At 55.6% G+C, this 18,003-nt stretch overlaps 1 protein-coding gene across 7 annotated transcripts in view; it reads left to right on the plus strand.

The window, feature by feature from the left end:
* The window catches only part of DOCK6 (dedicator of cytokinesis 6), a 42,599-nt gene that overhangs the window by 22,233 nt on the left and 2,363 nt on the right, over positions 1-18,003 (plus strand). For 3 of the 7 annotated variants that reach the window (XM_057540241.1, XM_057540245.1, XM_057540242.1), the window contains exons 22-45: positions 302-465; positions 1,142-1,246; positions 3,401-3,493; positions 3,745-3,840; positions 4,597-4,737; positions 7,388-7,501; positions 7,695-7,865; positions 8,215-8,354; positions 8,442-8,611; positions 10,841-11,001; positions 11,273-11,455; positions 11,786-11,912; positions 12,216-12,300; positions 12,452-12,548; positions 12,683-12,817; positions 13,144-13,296; positions 13,478-13,636; positions 13,752-13,852; positions 14,530-14,722; positions 14,823-14,966; positions 16,099-16,230; positions 16,327-16,341; positions 17,661-17,786; positions 17,913-18,002. In XM_057540241.1, coding sequence (XP_057396224.1) covers positions 302-465; positions 1,142-1,246; positions 3,401-3,493; positions 3,745-3,840; positions 4,597-4,737; positions 7,388-7,501; positions 7,695-7,865; positions 8,215-8,354; positions 8,442-8,611; positions 10,841-11,001; positions 11,273-11,455; positions 11,786-11,912; positions 12,216-12,300; positions 12,452-12,548; positions 12,683-12,817; positions 13,144-13,296; positions 13,478-13,636; positions 13,752-13,852; positions 14,530-14,722; positions 14,823-14,966; positions 16,099-16,230; positions 16,327-16,341; positions 17,661-17,786; positions 17,913-18,002 — 3,095 coding nt within the window. Of the gene's footprint in view, positions 1-301; positions 466-1,113; positions 1,247-3,400; positions 3,494-3,744; positions 3,841-4,596; positions 4,738-7,387; positions 7,502-7,694; positions 7,866-8,214; positions 8,355-8,441; positions 8,612-10,840; positions 11,002-11,272; positions 11,456-11,785; positions 11,913-12,215; positions 12,301-12,451; positions 12,549-12,682; positions 12,818-13,143; positions 13,297-13,477; positions 13,637-13,751; positions 13,853-14,529; positions 14,723-14,822; positions 14,967-16,098; positions 16,231-16,326; positions 16,342-17,660; positions 17,787-17,912; position 18,003 lie in introns of those variants that run through there. The other 4 variants (XM_057540243.1, XM_057540244.1, XR_009007114.1 and 1 more) reach the window with 4 other exon arrangements.

Here is an 18,003-nt window from a genome sequence, read left to right on the forward strand (position 1 = left end):
GCATAGTAATCCATGCAAAATGCTTGGCACACTGAGCGCTCAATAAAGTTGGATTTTTTTCATTTGCTAAATAACTAACAATAAGCACTAACACTTATAATGTGCCAGGCACTGTTCTCAGTGTTTTTCATTCTCCCCAAAATTGCCATGAGGCAGAGCCATTATCACACCCATTTTACAGGTGAAGAACCTAGAGGTTCAGAGAAAGAAAGTGACTTCGCCAAGGGCAGCTGACTGGGAAGGGGCAGAGGGTCATGAGGGCAGGTGGGCAGGGGGCTGAGCATATTCCTGCTATCATCAGGGGCCCCTCCAGTGACGTTGCAGCCTGCCACGCTGGCCCGTGGCCCTGGCCGCCCCGCAAGCCTCTACCTGGTCCGCTCTAAGAGCATCAGCAGCAGCAACCCTGACCTGGCCGTGGCCCCTGGCTCCGTGGACGACGAGGTCTCCCGCATCCTGGCCAGCAAGGTAGGGCAAGGGGCCCCTGCTCTCTCCAGCCTCAGTGGTCATGGCTGCCAGGTGGGCAGGTGAAAGGTCTCAGTGTTGACAGAGGACAGGAAAGACAGCCAACAGCATGGATGAAGACTTGACCCTGGGTTATTCCCTGGCGGTCCAGTGGTTAGGACTCCAAGCTCTCACTGCCAAGGGTGCGGGTTCAATCCCTGGTCAGGGAACTAAGATCCTGCAAGCCACGCAGCCTGGCCAAAAAAAAAAAAAAAAAAGACTTGACCCTGGACGTTAGGGTTGGGCTCTGGCTGTCACAGGTTGGGAGGTGTGACTCGGACTCTTAGGCTGACCCAAGGACGGGTGACTGGATCTTGAAAAGAGAGCACCATGTACATAGCGCAGTGGTGCATTTCCATGTGTACCCTATGCATGTACGTACATGGGGCACGTATATGCACGCACCCCGCGCACATGGGAACGCGGGTGCATGTACTCATGCATTCCAGGCACAGATGTATGCGGGAGGAATATACATGTGCACCCCATGCGCATTTGCACACACACACATATTCCAGGGTTGCGTGTGGGTGTCCATGTGGGCACACGTGTGGCCCAGGACAGTGAGCACGCTTGGTGTTTCACGCTGGTTTCCCTGCCCTCTGCCCATAGATGCTACCACTTATCCGTGTATCTCCAGGGTATCGACCGCTCACACTCCTGGGTGAATTCTGCTTATGCTCCAGGAGGCAGCAAGGCGGTGCTGCGACGGGCACCCCCTTATTGTGGGGCCGACCCCAGACAGGTGCCCTCCCTGCCTGCCCCTGCACGTGTGTCACCCCACCTCAGCATGAGCTCCTCCCACCTTCCTGGCTGGGGCCGACTAACCTAGGGGGGCTGCCTGGAGGAGGCAGCGGACCCCCTCCTGCCTTTGTTTGGGGCTGTGGAGTGGACGTTGTAGGCAACACAGGGTCATCTTAACCAGCCTTTTGCTGCCACACAGACCACAGCCTCAGGCAGAGACAGAAGGGGCAGGGTGGTATGCAAATAGCATGCAAATGATATGCACATTCAGCCACTCTAACCTCACTGTCCCGCATGGCCTGTTTCTCTCCCTTTCATCCACTCTGTTCGGGAGACTCTCAACTGTCCCCTTGACACGGCAGCCTGAATGATGCCCAGGGGATGGAACTGAACCTCTGGGCTCCCCCACCCCGTTTCAGGCAGAGGGACCCCTGTGGGCAGCTTCCTTTGCTTTGCCCCTTCCTGGGACCTGGTGTGGGGAGGGGCTTTGCCATCAGACCCTGGATCGGGATCAAGTCCTGGCTCTGCTATGGGCTCCCCCTGCGCCCCAGGTTCTGAATTTTCAGAAGTGAAGACTTGCTATTCAGTGCAGCGGTCCGAGCTTGGGAGAGAGTTAGGGCATCACAGGCAAGATTTTGTTGGGGAGATAGATCCTCAACCCAGCCTCATCCCTGAGTTACTGGCTAGTCGGGGAGATAGACACCCATTAAACAAACACATGAATATATAAGTGCATGGGGTGAAAATACCTGAACGGAAACGAACTGAAACAGGGCCACCAGCCTCCCTCTGGGTGGTCTGGGGAGCCTCTCCCGGGAGGTGACATTTTTGCTGGTACCTGAAGGGTAAGATAGAGCCAGCCAGTGAAGGGTGGGTGTTCCAGATGGAGGGAAAGGCATATGCAGAGGTTGGAACCAAGCTCAGAGGCCCCTGGGCACCAAGGGCTGGATTCCCTGCATACTTGGCCCCAGGCCGTGTTCCAGCTCTGTACCTGTCACCTAGGCAACCTGCATCGCATGGCAGCCAGGGAACTGGTCACAGCACGAGCAGGGGGACTTTTGGACAGTCTTCTAAGATTTGCTGGGAGTCTGGGTTCATGGGCCTTTCCAGTCCCCCCATGTTTTTAACAGGTCTCCCCACCAGTGCCCTCAGTTCTCTGGGGTGTCAGCTGGGCCTGGAAGAGCACATAGGAGGTGACAGGGTGGCAGGAGGGCAGGCATTCCAGGCAGGAGGCGGCAGTGAGGCTGGCCTTTGCAGTAGATGGCCCATCTGATGCGGGCTGAGGAGCCCAGGGCGTGTGGCTGGGACTATGGGAGCTGGGGGGGGCCCCACGGCCAAGGCAAGGACCTGGGCAGTTTCCAGGACCGGGCCAGCTCCATCACTGGGTCTCCTCTCCCTGTCAGCGGCCTCACCTGACTAGCAAAGGAGGCGGGGAGAGTGGAGCTTGAGCACCTCATGCCCATTTCACAGATGGGGACACTGAGGCCTGGCAAGGCCCCAAGCAAGGCTGGAGCGGGGCCAGGCCTGGAAACTGGGGCTCTCTTGGCTGCTTCCTCTGCCTCTCATCACCATCTCACCTCCTCTGTCCTTATCTTTCTTTTTCTTCTTTCTCCTCCTCCATCCTCCCTTTAATCCCCTTTGTCTATACTCTACACCCCTGTCTACACTCTTTCTCCTCCACCCTGCTGCCCTCCGCCTCCTCTGTCCATTCCTGGACTCACGGACTCACTCACACTCTCCACCCTCATCCCCACTTGGCTCACCTCCTCTGACCACATTCTCTTCTCCGTCTACACTGATTTTACCCTCCCCACCTCCACTCCTCCCATCTCTTTTCTCTTATCTTTTTCTGCTGGGTCCTGCTCCACCTGACGGGCTCCCGTCCACATTCTTGCCTGTTCCGTTCACCCTGCTTGTCCCCTCCTTACCTGTGTCTTGCTTCTTCTCGTCTCTTCCATCACATTCTTACCCTCTCCATCCGCTCCCACACACTTCTGTCTTTATTAACACGGCTCTCTCCATCCACGTCCCCGCTGTCTGTCCACACGGCCACGTCTTTCCTCCATCCACGCCAACTGTCTCTCTTTCCCATCCGTACCGCCTGCACCCACTCTGACCCCCCTCGCCATCCCATCCCCTCGTCATCCCATCATAGGCCATCGACCGCAGCTCTAGCCGAACCTCTTCCTACCTCGAGGGCTCCTCCTCGGCCCCACCAGCCACCCAGCCGAGACCCACTGTGCAGAAGGTAGTGGGAGGCAGGGGGGTGGGTGACTCCATTTTGGGGTCCAGAGCTCCCTTGCCCTCGAGCCCAGCAGGGTCTGGAGAGCCCGGGGAAAGGGCACATTGACTCCTCCTGGCCCCTTTCCTCCTGCATGGCCTCTCGCTGCTCTAATCCCCAGCCCTCCAGCTGCATCCTCCCCTGTCACGCCCTCCAGACGGGGGTACAGGGTGGGCTCCTCTGCTCTCTGTGATCCCTGCCCCTGCCCCTGCCCCCAGCTGCTTCACGAGGAGCTGGCCCTGCAGTGGGTGGTCAGCGGCAGTGCCGTGCGCGAGGCTGTCCTGCAGCATGCCTGGTTCTTCTTCCAGCTCATGGTGAGACGCCCTCCTCCCCGCCCAAGAACAAGGGGCCCCCAGGGGAGACTCTCCTTGGGGAGAGAAGCCGCCTAAGAGTGTACCTAAGCCCCCTGAGAAATGGCCCCAAGAGACCCGCACGTAGAGAGAGATAAGAGATGCCTAAGGGAACGTCTCCCTGGAGAGGCCCCCCGAAAGTTAACTGAAACCCCTTCCACAGTGAGAAGTATCCCCCCTACCCACCTTCCCTATAAGACCAGTGAGAGACCCCCAACTAGCAAGGAGGCCTCCCCTGCAAGAGAGAGAAGGAAACTGTTGGGATCAGACTTGAGACACCCCCCAGACTCTTCAAGAGGTGCCTTGAACTATTCCTCCTGACTACAGCCATCCCCCCTCAATCTGGTGGGCCTTCAAGCCCCACCCTCCTACCTACAGTCAGACGTTGACCCCTGGAGACCTGCTCTAGCCCCACCCATACTCTCTCAGCCTCCCACCCCTCTGCCTAGCACCCACTCAAGGCCCCGCCCATGTCTTTCTCAAGCCCCGCCCACAACCTGCAAAGTCCCACCCACAGCTCTCGGGCCTTCCCCACAGCTATCAGGCCCCACTCTCACCCCAAAACTACAGGGCTCAAGCCACATCCAGGACCCCTCATGCCCACCTTTAGCCCACTTCAAGCCACCACTCACAGCCCCCCAATCTCTGCTCCTTTCTGGCAGGCTGCCTCCACCCACAGCCCCTCAAGACCCACCCCCCACCCTCTTGCCCCACCCCCAGGTGAAAAGCATGGCGCTGCACCTGCTTCTGGGCCAGAAGCTGGACACACCCCGCAAGCTTCGCTTCCCTGGGCGCTTCCTGGATGACATTGCTGCCCTGGTGGGCTCTGTGGGCCTGGAGGTCATCACCCGTGTCCACAAGGTAAGGGGGAGGGGCCTCCATGGAGGGAGGGTGGGGCAGGGGTGCTTAGGGAGGACACAGAGCCAGCCACACGAGGCATCAGTCCTGTCCAGTGCCTCCTGGCTACAAGACCACAAATCCCATTTGCTGAATCAGTCTATTCACGCAACATCTATTTCTTAAGCACAGCCCTGTGCTGGGAACTAGAGACACAGCAGTGAACAAAACAAACCCAATTCCTTGCCCTCATGGAGCTGACTTTTAGGGGAAGACTTGAAGGGCATGAGGGAGCAATCTATGTGATATCTGGGGGAAAAGCATTCCAGTCAGGGGGTGAACAGCAAGTGCAAAGGCCCTGAGGCAGGACCGTGCCACTGTCAGAGGAGCAGTGAGGAGGTGAGTGGCTGGGGTGAAGTGAACAAAGTGGAGAATGGGAGTTGGTGAAGGCAGAGAGGTGACAGGGCAGGTGCATTAGCCCTTAGCACAGTATCAGTATACAGTAAGTACTCAGTAAATGGATGTTGATGTTCCGAGACCTTGATGGTTATCCAGGCCCTGGACCATTAATTCCAGTGCTCACAGAAGCTGGGCAGACAATGATAATAGTAATAAAATTATGCATTTATTGAGCACTTACTGTGTACCTAAATACTTTATTTTTATTATTTTAAAATTTTATTTAGTTAGTTTTATTTGTTTATTTTTGGTTGCACTGGGTCTCCATTGCTGTGTGCGGGCTTTCTCTAGCTGTGGCGAGCGGGGGCTACTCTTCATTGCGGTGCACAGGCTTCTCATTGCGATGTCTTCTCTTGTTGTGGAGCACGGGTTCTAGGCACGCGGGCTTCAGTAGTTGGGGCATGCAGGCTCAGTAGTTGTGGTGCACGGGCTTAGTTGCTCTGCGGCATGTAGGATCTTCCCGGACCAGGGCTCAAACCCATGTCCCCTGCATTGGCAGGTGGATTCTTAACCACTGCGCCATCAGGGAAGTCCCTACCTAAATACTTTAGATGGATCACATCATTAAACTCTCCCAACAACTCCATGAAGTTAGTATTATTGTTTCCTCCATTATACTGTTGGAGAAATGGAGGCAAAGAATGACTGAGTAACAACTTGATACCATATAAGTGGGAATGGGCAGAATGGGGATTTGAACCCTCACCACCAGCTTCAGTTGGGGGAGTGGGGCTTATGGTGGACCAGAGGGCATGTGGCCAGAATGTCTGATTTTTAAAGAGAAAGGGGACTTCTGGATTTGATGGGAATTTTCCAGATTTTTGAAATGCTGGTCGGCCCAAGCTGGCCCTTGTGCAATCCCCCACGACCTCTGGGCTGATCTCAAAGGTTTTAACCTTGTTTCACTAGAGCCTCCCCAAGGGCTGGGTTCCCGGAGGCTGATCCAGATTATGAGGAAACCCTCCTCAAAAGGGCTGCAGGGAAGAACAATGCCCTTGAGAAGCACCTTCGTCACAGCGCTGGGGGGGTATCAGTGATGGGCCACAGCGGTTTCATTCCTTCACTTGACATTTATGGAGCACCAACTGTATCAGGCTCCATGCACAAGTCTCTGCCCCACTTGAGGACTCGGAGCTCAGGTGGATTTTGTATTTTGTTTCTTTGGGTTGCAGGGAACTGCAGGCCACTGAGGCTAACTTGTGAGGCCAAGAGTAGCTCCCGAAAGCAGGAGGGCAGCTGGGCCTTGAGGCCATAGGATCCTCCTTCCTTGTCATTCCTCACACTTGCCAGGTGCTTCCTGCTCCAGGGCCTTTGCACTTACTGTTCCCTCTCTTCAGAACGCCTTTCTCCCCTGGGCTCTTGCTCATCCTTCAGGCTTCTCTTGAAATAGCACCCTGTTAGTTGTCTTTGAAACACATAGAACTATCTGGAATACTCTTATCCCCCATCCCCCCCCCCCATGAGACTGAGAGCTGGACAAGCAGCAGGGACCACGTCTGTCCCGTTCACAAGACTTGGTACATAGTAGATGCTTGTTAAATGATTTCTTAGGGTTTATCAGTTAGGGCAAAGGTTAATTTGCTTGGACATCATTACAAATGGTTTAAATGTGACCAAAGTTTATTTCTGAGCATAGGTGGGCTATGGGGGGCTCCACGGTGTGGGCCTGGCCATCTCAGTTCATCGTGGTACCTGCCACATCAGGCATTACAGGCTATGGAAACCAGAGGACCTGCCCCTTCTGTTTAAGTGGCCACATCATTCCTCTCAAATCCCATTGGCCAGAATGTGGTCACATGATTGTTCTCAGCTGCAAGGGAGGCTGGGAAATGTAGTCCCTACCCAGCTCTGAACTCTGAAAAAGCGTCCCAATACCTGTGAGAGGATATGGTGGGGGGTCAGCAGCCAGTCTCTGCCATCTGTGTTGTGTTACTCAAATCTGGGGAGAGAATAAAAAAGAGTGTCCTCAGCAGAGCCGGGTGGAGGGTAGACACTAACTGTGGGGAAGGGAAGGGCTGGTCAGAGGGAGGAGGACAACCAGGAAGCCTGGGAGTCCGGAGCCCAGAGACAAGGGTGTGTCAAGGAGACCCAGGGTTTTCGGGCAGTGACACGGCTCTTAGGGGTCACTGGTGGCCTTGGCGAGAGCCAGGCCAAGGGCAGGAATGGAGGCTTGATGGGGTGAGTGGGCATGGGCTGACAGGCCCTGTGCCCCCAGGACGTGGAGCTGGCCGAGCACCTCAACGCCAGCCTGGCCTTCTTCCTCAGTGATCTGCTGTCCCTGGTGGACCGCGGCTTTGTCTTCAGCCTGGTCCGGGCTCACTACAAGCAGGTAGGGGTGGGCGTGGTGGGAATGGCGCACCTGCAGAGACGTGGTAGGAACAACACACCTGCGGAGATGTGGTGGGGACGGCACACCTGTGGGGGACTTGGAGGGGACAGCACACCTGCGGGGACATGGCAGGGGGTGGTGCGGATTGGTGGGCAGAGCAGTGTAATGTCACCTGCTGAACCCTCCCCCGCAGGTGGCCACACGGCTGCAGTCGGCTCCCAACCCGGCGGTGCTGCTGACCCTGCGCATGGACTTCACCCGCATCCTATGCGGCCACGAGCACTATGTGACCCTCAACCTCCCCTGCTGCCCCCTGTCGCCCCCGGCCTCGCCCTCGCCCTCCGTATCTTCCACCACCTCGCAGGTGGGCTGGCCTCACATCTGCTTCCTCTTCTTGACCTATGACCTCTTGCCTTTCAGCCCTTCTTGTGTGGTTCCCTCATCTGTGTCCATTTCGCAATAGGCCACTGCCCAGGGGACTGACCCCTTACCTCTGACCCTTCACCTCTGACCCTGCATTTTCAGCAGTTTCCTGGGAGGACCGGCTTCTGACTTCTCACCCCTAAATCCTAACTCCCAGACTGGCGTTCCATCTGCCATTTCTCAAACCTTTGACTTTGGACCCTGTGCCCTGTCATCTCACAGATGAGTTAACCCTAACCTCTCACCTCTGACCCTTGGCCCCTGGTCCCTTGCTTTGTCCCCCTCTCCAGAGCTCCACCTTTTCCAGCCAGGCCCCAGACCCCAAGGTGATCAGCATGTTCGAGCTGAGTGGGTCGTTCCGGCAGCAGCACTTCCTGGCTGGGCTCCTGCTGACGGAACTGGCCCTGGCCCTGGATCCTGAGGCCGAGGGGTGAGCACAGGCCCTGCCTGGCCGTGGGGCGGGAGGAAGGTCCAGGAGGCACGTCCACTCTGTCCTGAGCACCTCACTACCCCACAGGGCGTCCCTGCTGCACAAGAAGGCCATCAGTGCTGTCCACAGCCTGCTCTGTGGCCATGATGCTGACCCCCGCTACGCCGAGGCCACTGTGAAGGCCCGGGTGGCCGAGCTCTACCTGCCACTGCTGTCACTGGCGCGGAACACACTGCCACGGCTGCACGACTTCGCTGGTCAGCAGGGCAAGGCGGGGTGGGGTCCCATGATCTGGGGGCCTGATTGATCCCACAAGGCTCAGATCGGGAAAGGTGGGCGAGCATGTTAGGAGTAAAAACATGGGTGTTAGGATCGGAGGAGTGGGTTCAAGTCCTGCTGTGGGGCCCCAAGAAAGCCATTAACCTCTCTGAGCCTCAGGTTTATCACCTGTAAAATGGAGACAGTGGTAGCACCAACTACTTCCTAGGATTATGTGAAAATCTGAGGACGTGTAGTACTGGGATATTGTCAGCGTGCAATAAATGGGAGATGAATTATCTTCTAGAAAGAGGTGTGAGGAGGGAAAGGTGGGGAACATCAGTTGGAGCCCTGTGTTCGTTCATTTATATGCACATTCATTGGCAGCACTGATGGATAAGTGTGTTCAGTGGTTGGAAACACAGACCTGGGATTGGTGGGTTGATCCCCTTCATCATTCAGGGGAAACTCTCAGTTGTTATCTCTTGAATTTTTTTTTTCTGCCTCGTTTTCTCTCTTCTCTCCTCCTGAGACTCCAATTACACGTATGTTAGACCTTTATGATCATGTTACAAGTGTCTGCTGTGCTCTGTTCTGTTTTTCATTCTGTTTGCACCCTGTGCTTGAGTGGGGAAGCTTTCTATTCACATGTGTTTGAGCTCACTATTTCTGTCTTCTGCTGTGTCTGGTCTTCTATTAATCCCCTCCATTGAGTTCTGAATTTCAAATTTTATATTTTCCAGTTGTAAATTTTGATTTTGTTATTGTTGTAGATTCTAGTTCTCTGCTGAAATTCTCCATTTTTTAACCCATGTTTGTGCATCTTTTTTATTTTTTATTTTAAAGTTTTGCTCACTTCAACATTTGATCATTTCTGTGCCTGCTTCTATTGTCTTTTTTCCCTTATCAGTCACCTTTTCCTGCCTCTTCACATCTTCTGATTTTTTATTGCATTTTGGACATTGCATGTAAAAGGACCATCAGGACTGAAGCAATGTCATTTTTTCCCAGTGAGCATTCCCCTTTCTCTCTCTTAGGCAACTAGGATAAGGGGCTGATCACCTCAATCCAGTCAGGAATTCAGCTAGGTTAAACTGGGCTGGAGCTTTAGTAAAACTCAGTTGACTTTGACCTTTTATTTCAAGACTCTCTGGGGTGAAACCTGTTCTGTATTTGTTGGCAGCAACTCTCTCTCTGATGAGACTGTGTTTTTTTGGGAGGAGGGAGTGGAGACAGTACTCTTTTAAGATCAGAGAGTTTTTTTTTTTTTGGCTGTGTTGTGTCTTTGTTGCTGCGCATGGGCTTTCTGTAGTTGCAGCAAGCGGGGGCCACTCTTCATTGCGGTGAGCAGGCTTCTTATTGTAGTGGCTTCTCTTGTTGCGGAGCACAGGCTTTAGGCGTGTAGGCTTCAGTAGTTGCAGCACCCAGGCTCAGTAGTTGCGGCACATGGGCCCTAGAGCACACGGGCTTCAGTAGTTGTGGCATGTGGGCTCTAGAGCACAGGCTCAGTAGTTGTGGCGTACGGGCCTAGTTCCTCCGTGGCATGTGGGAATCTTCCTGGACCGGGGATTGAACCTGTGTCCCCTGCATTGGCAGGTGGATTCTTAACCACTGTACCACCAGGGAAGTCCAAGATCAGAGATTTTGGAACCAGACTGTTTAGATTAAAATCCTAGCTCTACCATTTACCTGCTGTGTGACCCCAGGAAAGTAACTCAACCTCTCTGTGCCTCAGTTTCTTCTTCCAAAGAGTAAGGGTGATAAAAGTACTTATCTCATAGGGTTGTTTTGCAGAGTAAGAGTTAATATTGTTAAAGTGCTTAGGACAGCACCTGACACAGGAAATGCTGTGTAAGCGCCAGTTGGTGCCATAATAATAGCAGCAGCATTTATTATTGTGGTTGTCACCATTGCCATCATCATCATCATCATCATCATCATCATCTTTACAATGACTGCTCCTGTGCACCAGGCCATGTTCTAAGTGTTGAGTTTAGAGTGGCCAGAGCAGATATAGTCCAGGCCTTTGTGGATCTTAGAAACAGTTGCATGATGAATGTATCTAATTACAAGTACAGTAAGTGAGCTCTGGGAGTCAATAACTAGAGACTCCACCCTGGTCTGGGGGGTGGAATCAGGGAAGGCTTCCCTGAGGAGGTGACCTGTGAGCTGAAATCTGAGACAGAGACAGCACTTAACTACGGTCTCATTCTTTTCTCCCCCCCCAGAGGGTCCAGGTCAGCGGTCAAGACTGGCCTCTATGCTCGACTCAGACACAGAAGGGGAAGGGGACATAGGAGGCACCATCAACCCCTCAGTGGCCATGGCCATCGCTGGTGGCCCCCTGGCCCCTGGCTCCCGGGCCAGCATCTCGCAGGGCCCAGCGACCGTGAGTACCAGCCTTGTCCCCAGAGACCCCATCCAACATTTGATTGTTTTTGTGCCTGCGTCTAATGTCTTTTCTCCCTTATCAATCACATCTTCCTGCCTCTTCACATGTCTTGTGATTTTTTTATTGTATTTTGGACATTGTGTGTCCGATAACCTGGTAATGGAATTTATGCAGTGAAGTATCAATCGGCCAGTTCTCATCTTAATATGGAGAAAAATGAAAGTCACCTCTCTCCCTTCTGAGTGCCCTGTCCCCTCTCTGTCCCCAGGCTGCTCGCTCAGGCTGTGCCCTCTCTGCCGAGTCTAGCCGGACCTTGCTGGTGTGTGTGCTATGGGTCTTGAAGAATGCTGAGCCAGCCCTGCTGCAGCGCTGGGCTGCGGACCTGGCCCTCCCTCAGCTGGGTCGTCTCTTGGACTTGCTGTACCTCTGTCTGGCTGCCTTTGAATACAAGGTTCGAGGGGTGGGCAGGGGACTGGGGTATAGGAGGCAGGTTGCGGATGCATGTGGGGCCTTCGGGTGCTATAGGCTGGGTGTGAAGGAGTGGACCGTTACCGGTTTCTGGGGAGAAAGGGGTGGACTGTTTCTATGCTGAGCCAATGTGAAAAGGGAGAATTTCCTTCATGAACAGAATTCGGGACGCACCGAGAGCTTGCTATAGAGTGGAGAACTGTGTCTTCAAACACAAGAGCCCTGGAGGTTGGAAAGGGCCAGAAGAAGCAGGACCAGGTTAGCCCACAGAAAAAGGCAGAGTCAGCCTCGAACTTATTCTCTGTCCTTGCAGGGGAAAAAGGCCTTTGAACGTATCAACAGTCTCACGTTCAAGAAATCACTGGACATGAAGGCCCGGCTGGAGGAAGCTATCTTGGGCACCATCGGAGCCCGACAGGAGATGGTGCGACGGAGCCGTGGTGAGAGGGAGATGTACCCCATGCACGTCCCTACCCGGTGCCTCCCAGCCTTTGTACCAGGGGCCCCAAGACGGGGACCATCTCTGCCTCTATTTGGCTTACTTTTCCCAGAAGGAAGTCCACACGTTATCCCCGTACACGTGGGTGTCTGTGTTCCCTGTTCACGTCTAACTGCATCCACTCCGCAAGCATCCATGTCACCCAGTGTCCTCACAGGGATCCCATGTGTGTGGGATCCATTCTCATGGTCACGTGTGTCTTTATGTTTTTGCACATCTGTGAACATGCACCTGTGTGTCTCAGAGAGGAGCCCATTTGGGAACCAGGAGAATGTACGCTGGCGGAAGAGCGTCACACACTGGAGACAAACCTCGGACCGTGTGGACAAGTGGGTGTGGGCAGGAAGTAGTTTGCTGGGGTTAGACCAATTTCCAGAGAACTGGCGCTCCCCCCAGGGCAGCCGAGGGAGGGGAAAGACCTCAGCCGTGGGGTGGAGTCTGGCCCTGAGAGGCCCCCTCAATCCCTCCTGTCCCCTCCAGGACCAAGGATGAAATGGAACACGAGGCCTTGGTGGACGGGAACTTGGCAACCGAGGCAAGCCTGGTGGTTCTGGATACACTGGAGATCATCGTGCAGGTAGGGCTTGATCCAGCATCTCCCTCACCTCTGACCCCACTACAGGGCCTTGTGATCTCTGACTCCAGAATCCTTCTCCTTCCCTGACTCCATAACCACCCCAGTCTCTAACAGCTGGATTTCTGGCCCCCCAGACGGTGATGCTGTCAGAGGCCCGGGAGAGTATCTTGGGCGCGGTACTAAAGGTTGTGTTGTACAGTCTGGGCAGTGCCCAGAGTGCCCTCTTCTTGCAGCATGGCCTGGCCACACAGCGGGCCCTGGTATCCAAGGTGAGTACCTCTGACAGCCACGCTTCTTAAGAGTGACAGTCACAGCCCATTCATTGAGCGACTGTTGTGTGCTCAGCAACTCCATGAGGCAGACACTCACTCCTTAGCTACAGTTTGCAGAGGAGGGAAACAAGGATCAGACTGGCAGAGTTACTCACCCGGAGTCACACAGTAAGGGCTTAAACCCAGGTCTGACGCCAAAACCTGCTGGGCTTGGCCAGAGAAGGCAGAACACAGACGGATGCTTCTGCCCATGTCCCCATCGGGGACCTTCTGAGTCAGAACGGGGAGGGGCTGACTGGTGTCTGTCCCGCCCTGGGGGCCAGTTCCCAGAGCTGCTGTTTGAGGAGGACACGGAGCTGTGTGCCGACCTCTGCTTGAGGCTCCTGCGACACTGCGGCAGCCGTGTCAGCGCCATCCGCACGCACGCCAGCGCCTCCCTCTACCTCCTCATGCGCCAGAATTTCGAGATTGGCAACGTAAGTGGGGGGGTGTGGGGGGGTGTGATCTACGGCTCTGGGGAGGGCGGCCAACTAGGGGTCTTGACGCAATAGACGCGGGGCAGCAGGGGAGAGGGGTGAAGTCAGCGGGTCGAGCAGGCTCTGGTGTGAGAGTCCGAGGTCCACAGTCAGGCGTGCTCTTCCTCCCCGGCCCACCCAGAACTTTGCCCGCGTGAAGATGCAAGTGACCATGTCGCTTTCGTCCCTGGTGGGGACAACGCAGAACTTCAGCGAAGATCACCTGCGACGTTCACTCAAGACCATCCTCACCTATGCCGAGGAGGATGTGGGGCTGCGGGACAGCACCTTTGCTGAGCAGGTGACCCCGCCGGACCCCCGCCCCACCTTCCGCAGCCAGGGTCTTTGCCCTGCCATGCTTGACCCCTGACCCCACCACCTCGGCTCCGTCACTCCTGGCCAATCCCCCGCTCCAGGTCCAGGACCTGATGTTCAACTTGCACATGATCCTGACTGACACGGTGAAGATGAAGGAGCATCAGGAGGACCCGGAAATGCTCATTGACCTCATGTACAGGTGAGGAGGGCCGGTTGGAACCTTCTGCCATTCACAGACAGGTGAGGGGAGAGGAGGTGGTGAGCGTACAGGTAATAAGAGAGACAAGTAAGGAGGGACAAGTGAAGAGGGACCAGGAGAGGAGACACGTGAAGATGACCAAGTGAGAGGGCAGACAGGTGAGGGGCCAGGTGAGCAGACAGGTGAATGGAGAGGTGAGCAGACAGGTGAGGGCAGGTAAATGAGCAAGTAAAAATGGTGCCAGATGAACATACAGATGAGGATGACAGAGGAGCACAAGAATAAGTGAGGGGGACAGGTGGGAGAGACAGGTGAGGTGCTAACCCATGAAGGGGTGACAGATTAGGGGAACAAGTGATTTGGAGGAGAGTGAAGGGTATTTAGTAAGAAACTGGGGAGTGGGAGATGGGGGCCCAGGTGATGGAGACAGGGAAGGCAGGGGGCACACAGAAGGGATGGGCCTGGGCAGACCCAGAGTGACACTTGTGGGGGTAATGAAGAGATGGACAGGTAAGGAGTGGGATAAGTTAGGAGACAGGTGAATGGGGTAAAGGTGAGGAGATTGTCTGGGGCAGATGGGTGGGGTCACAGGTGAAGGGGATGGACAAGTGAGGGGTGAGCAGGGGGGCAAGGGGAGTCTCCATCCTCCTCACATCCCCCCCTCACCTGGGTTCTAGGATTGCCCGGGGCTACCAGGGCTCCCCAGACCTGCGGCTGACATGGCTGCAGAACATGGCGGGGAAGCACGCGGAGCTGGGCAACCACGCGGAGGCTGCGCAGTGCATGGTTCATGCGGCCGCCCTGGTGGCCGAGTACCTCGCTCTGCTGGAGGACAGCCGCCACCTGCCTGTGGGCTGCGTTTCCTTCCAGGTGAGCGGCGGGGATGGGGGGACGGGGGGTGGGGTCGTGGCGGGCAGGAGGTGGCACACGCGGGCCGAGGACCAGGCTCTGACGCCACCTCCCACCCCAGAACATCTCGTCCAACGTGCTGGAGGAGTCCGCCATCTCTGACGACATCCTGTCGCCTGATGAGGAGGGCTTCTGTTCCGGGAAGCACTTCACGGAGCTGGGGCTGGTGGGGCTGCTGGAACAGGCGGCCGCCTACTTCACCATGGTGAGGCCTGGGGCTGGGGCGACGTCGTGCATCTGCTGATGGGCCCGATACCCGCTCCCGGAGACGCAAGGTGAAGCTGCTGCCCGGACCCTTTCTGGGCAGGGGATTTGTGGAGGAGAAGGATTGGGATCCCTCAGAGGCCCCGTTACCTGCCTTTCTCCCCATAAAACCCTTGACACATGGTCTGGATATAATAAGCCTCGAATATATTCAGTTACCATTTTTAATTCTTTTTTTTTTTTTTTTTCTTTTTTTGCCACACCATGTGGCTTGCAGGATCTTAGTTCCCCGACTAAGGGGATTGAACCCGGGCCCCCCTGCAGTGAGAGTGTGGAGTCCTAACCACTGGCCCACTAGGGAATTCCCTAAAATTCTTTTTTGTTATAAAAAATTTCAAGAACACATAAAAGAAAGTTGTATCCCCACCACCCCCCATACCCAGCACTCAAATTCAGTGACCACCTATATTTACCATCCTGTTTCAGTTCTTTGCATCAAGCCTTCTTTTTTTTTTTCCTTTTTTTCTAAAGGTTTTTTTTTTTTTAATATTGTTTTTATTATTATGATCACTTCTCTGGAGTCTCAGAGACAGAGGCCTTGGGAATAAGCCAGATGGTATACACAGACCTCTAACAGTCAGCAAATAGCTCAGGATACCTGCCGTGTGCCAGGCTTGATGCTGGCCCTGACTGGGGGCCAGTGGCACTCAGGAGCGGCCATTACCATGTGCCAGGAGGCAGTTGGGTGTGGAGGTCTTAGGCACCATGGCAGAAGGGCCGGCCTTCAGGTCCTGGCCCTGGGGAGCCCCTCCACGTCTCTGAAGTTCAGTTTCCCCTCTGAGGAATGGAAAAAAAAAGATGACTCCTCCCACCAATGAAGGAACATGGGTAGAGTGTACATGTACACAGCACCGGGTCCATAGTAAGCATGGTGGAGACCACAGAGGATGTCTGCAGGGGCTGAGTGGAAAGGCTGGTACCCCATCTGGGGCAGGTGTGGTCAGGGTGGGCTTCCTGGAGGAGGTGATGGAAGATGGCGCCCTGGAAGGTGGGTAGGAGCATGGAAGGAGGGTTGTTCCAGGCAGGAGAGAAGATCAGGGCTGGTGCTGGATATCCTGATGTTCCACCCCCAGGGTGGGCTCTACGAGGCAGTGAATGAGGTCTACAAGACCCTCATCCCCATCCTGGAAGCCCACCGCGACTACAAGAAGCTGGCTGCCGTGCACGGCAAACTGCAGGAGGCCTTCACCAAGATCATGCACCAGGTGGGCCCAGGACGCCCTCTCAGACCCTGCCCTCAGCCCCAGCCCCTGGCCCCTGCTGGGCTCAGCTGACCTTGACCCTTCTGTCCCCACCCACAGAGCTCCGGCTGGGAGGTGAGTGGCCACCTGCCTCTGGTCAGCAGTGGTCAGGGACCACCAGGGGGCGCTGGAGGAGCACAGCTGCCTGGCCGCGGGGGCTCAGTGGGCGATGACGCACCCCACTACTTCCCCCCAGAGCCCCCCTCCCTGCCCCAGATCTCCAGGGCAGCCTGTGACTCACCCAGCTGGGAGCTCTCCAGAGACACCCCTCCCTCAGTCAGGGCCAGCTTGGTCACTGCCTGGAAGGGGGGGCCTCCAACTTCCTCTGTCTCTGTTTCTTTTTGTCTCTCTCTTTGTGTCTCTTGGTCTCTTTCTGTTCATCTCTCCCTGTCTCTGTCTCTCTCCTTGATCACTCTCTCTGTGTGTCTCTCTTGGTTTCTGTCTCTCCCTGTCTCCCCGGCTTCCCCCAGGATCTCTGCTCCTCATTGCCATTTAATGTCCCCCCCTCTCCCGCCTCTCCCCTACTTGGGTCTATTTTTAGGCATCTCCTAGTTTGGGGAGAATTTTCTGGCCAAAGATGGCAGGAACCCAGAACCAAGGGGGGAGGACTGGGTGGGAGCTGGGCGGGGCGGGCAAGTCCCCTCCCTCCCCGGATCTCCTCTCTCTGCCCATGGAATAGTTCTCATGGGGCAGCAAAACCAGGACTCTGGGGGTTGGGGGCTGTGACCTCTGACCTCACCCATGACTTTGTCTCTCTGCCCCCTGCTCCCCACCTCCATCTCCTGGTGCCCACCTCACCCTGCCTGGATCTGCCTTGGTGAGTGAACAGGGAGCCACCCCCATCCTTCCCGGTGGAAAGTAGCCTACCTGGAGGGAGGGGGACCTTCTTGGCAAACTTAGATCTGGGAGGGGAGGGGATGCACTGGAACAAGGGAACCAGAGCCTCTGTCCCAGAGCAAGAAACAGCCACGCCTTCCCTCAGTCACTCATGCATATATTGAGCACCTACTGTATACCCAGACCTATAGGCATTGAGGACCTAGTTATGAGCAATAGGGCCCCAGTTCTCATTTCATATTGAGATCCAGACTCTGAAGAACTGCGTGGGTCATGAGGGAGAATCAGAAACTAGGGGTTTGTGTTAAATGAGAATAAAGATTTGGGGGAGGTAGGAGACAGGCTGGGGAAAAAGAGTGAGGGTGTGGGCAATTAGCAGTCATCTGGGTCCATGCCCCTCCCTGCCTGTGCCCAGGATGTGATGTTCTTGTGGTGTCCGGGGTCCTCCGCCCATGCCCACCTCTTCCGCACATGGGGCTTGAGGACCCATGTGTCTCTGGCGTAGGGGGACCTCCAGCAGGGCCTCCTGGGCAACAACAGCTTTCCCACAGCCCCAGCGTGTGTTCGGGACATATTTCCGCGTGGGCTTCTACGGTGCCCGCTTCGGTGACCTGGATGAACAGGAGTTCGTGTACAAGGAGCCGTCCATCACGAAGCTGGCCGAGATTTCACACCGGCTGGAGGCACGTCCTGGCGGTGGGGGGGTGGACAGGGCACTGGGCTGCCCTGGGGCGGGGTGGGGCGGGGTGCCCTGGGATAGGGCGCTGGGGCTGCAGCTGTGCAGCTGTGAGTCAGCCCCGTGTCCTCAGGAGTTCTACACGGAGAGATTCGGGGAGGACGTGGTCCAGATCATCAAAGATTCTAACCCTGTGGACAAGACCAAGCTGGACCCCCAGAAGG

This window comes from Balaenoptera acutorostrata, chromosome 2, assembly GCF_949987535.1.
Source record: "Balaenoptera acutorostrata chromosome 2, mBalAcu1.1, whole genome shotgun sequence".
Classification (NCBI taxonomy): Eukaryota; Metazoa; Chordata; class Mammalia; order Artiodactyla; family Balaenopteridae; genus Balaenoptera; species Balaenoptera acutorostrata.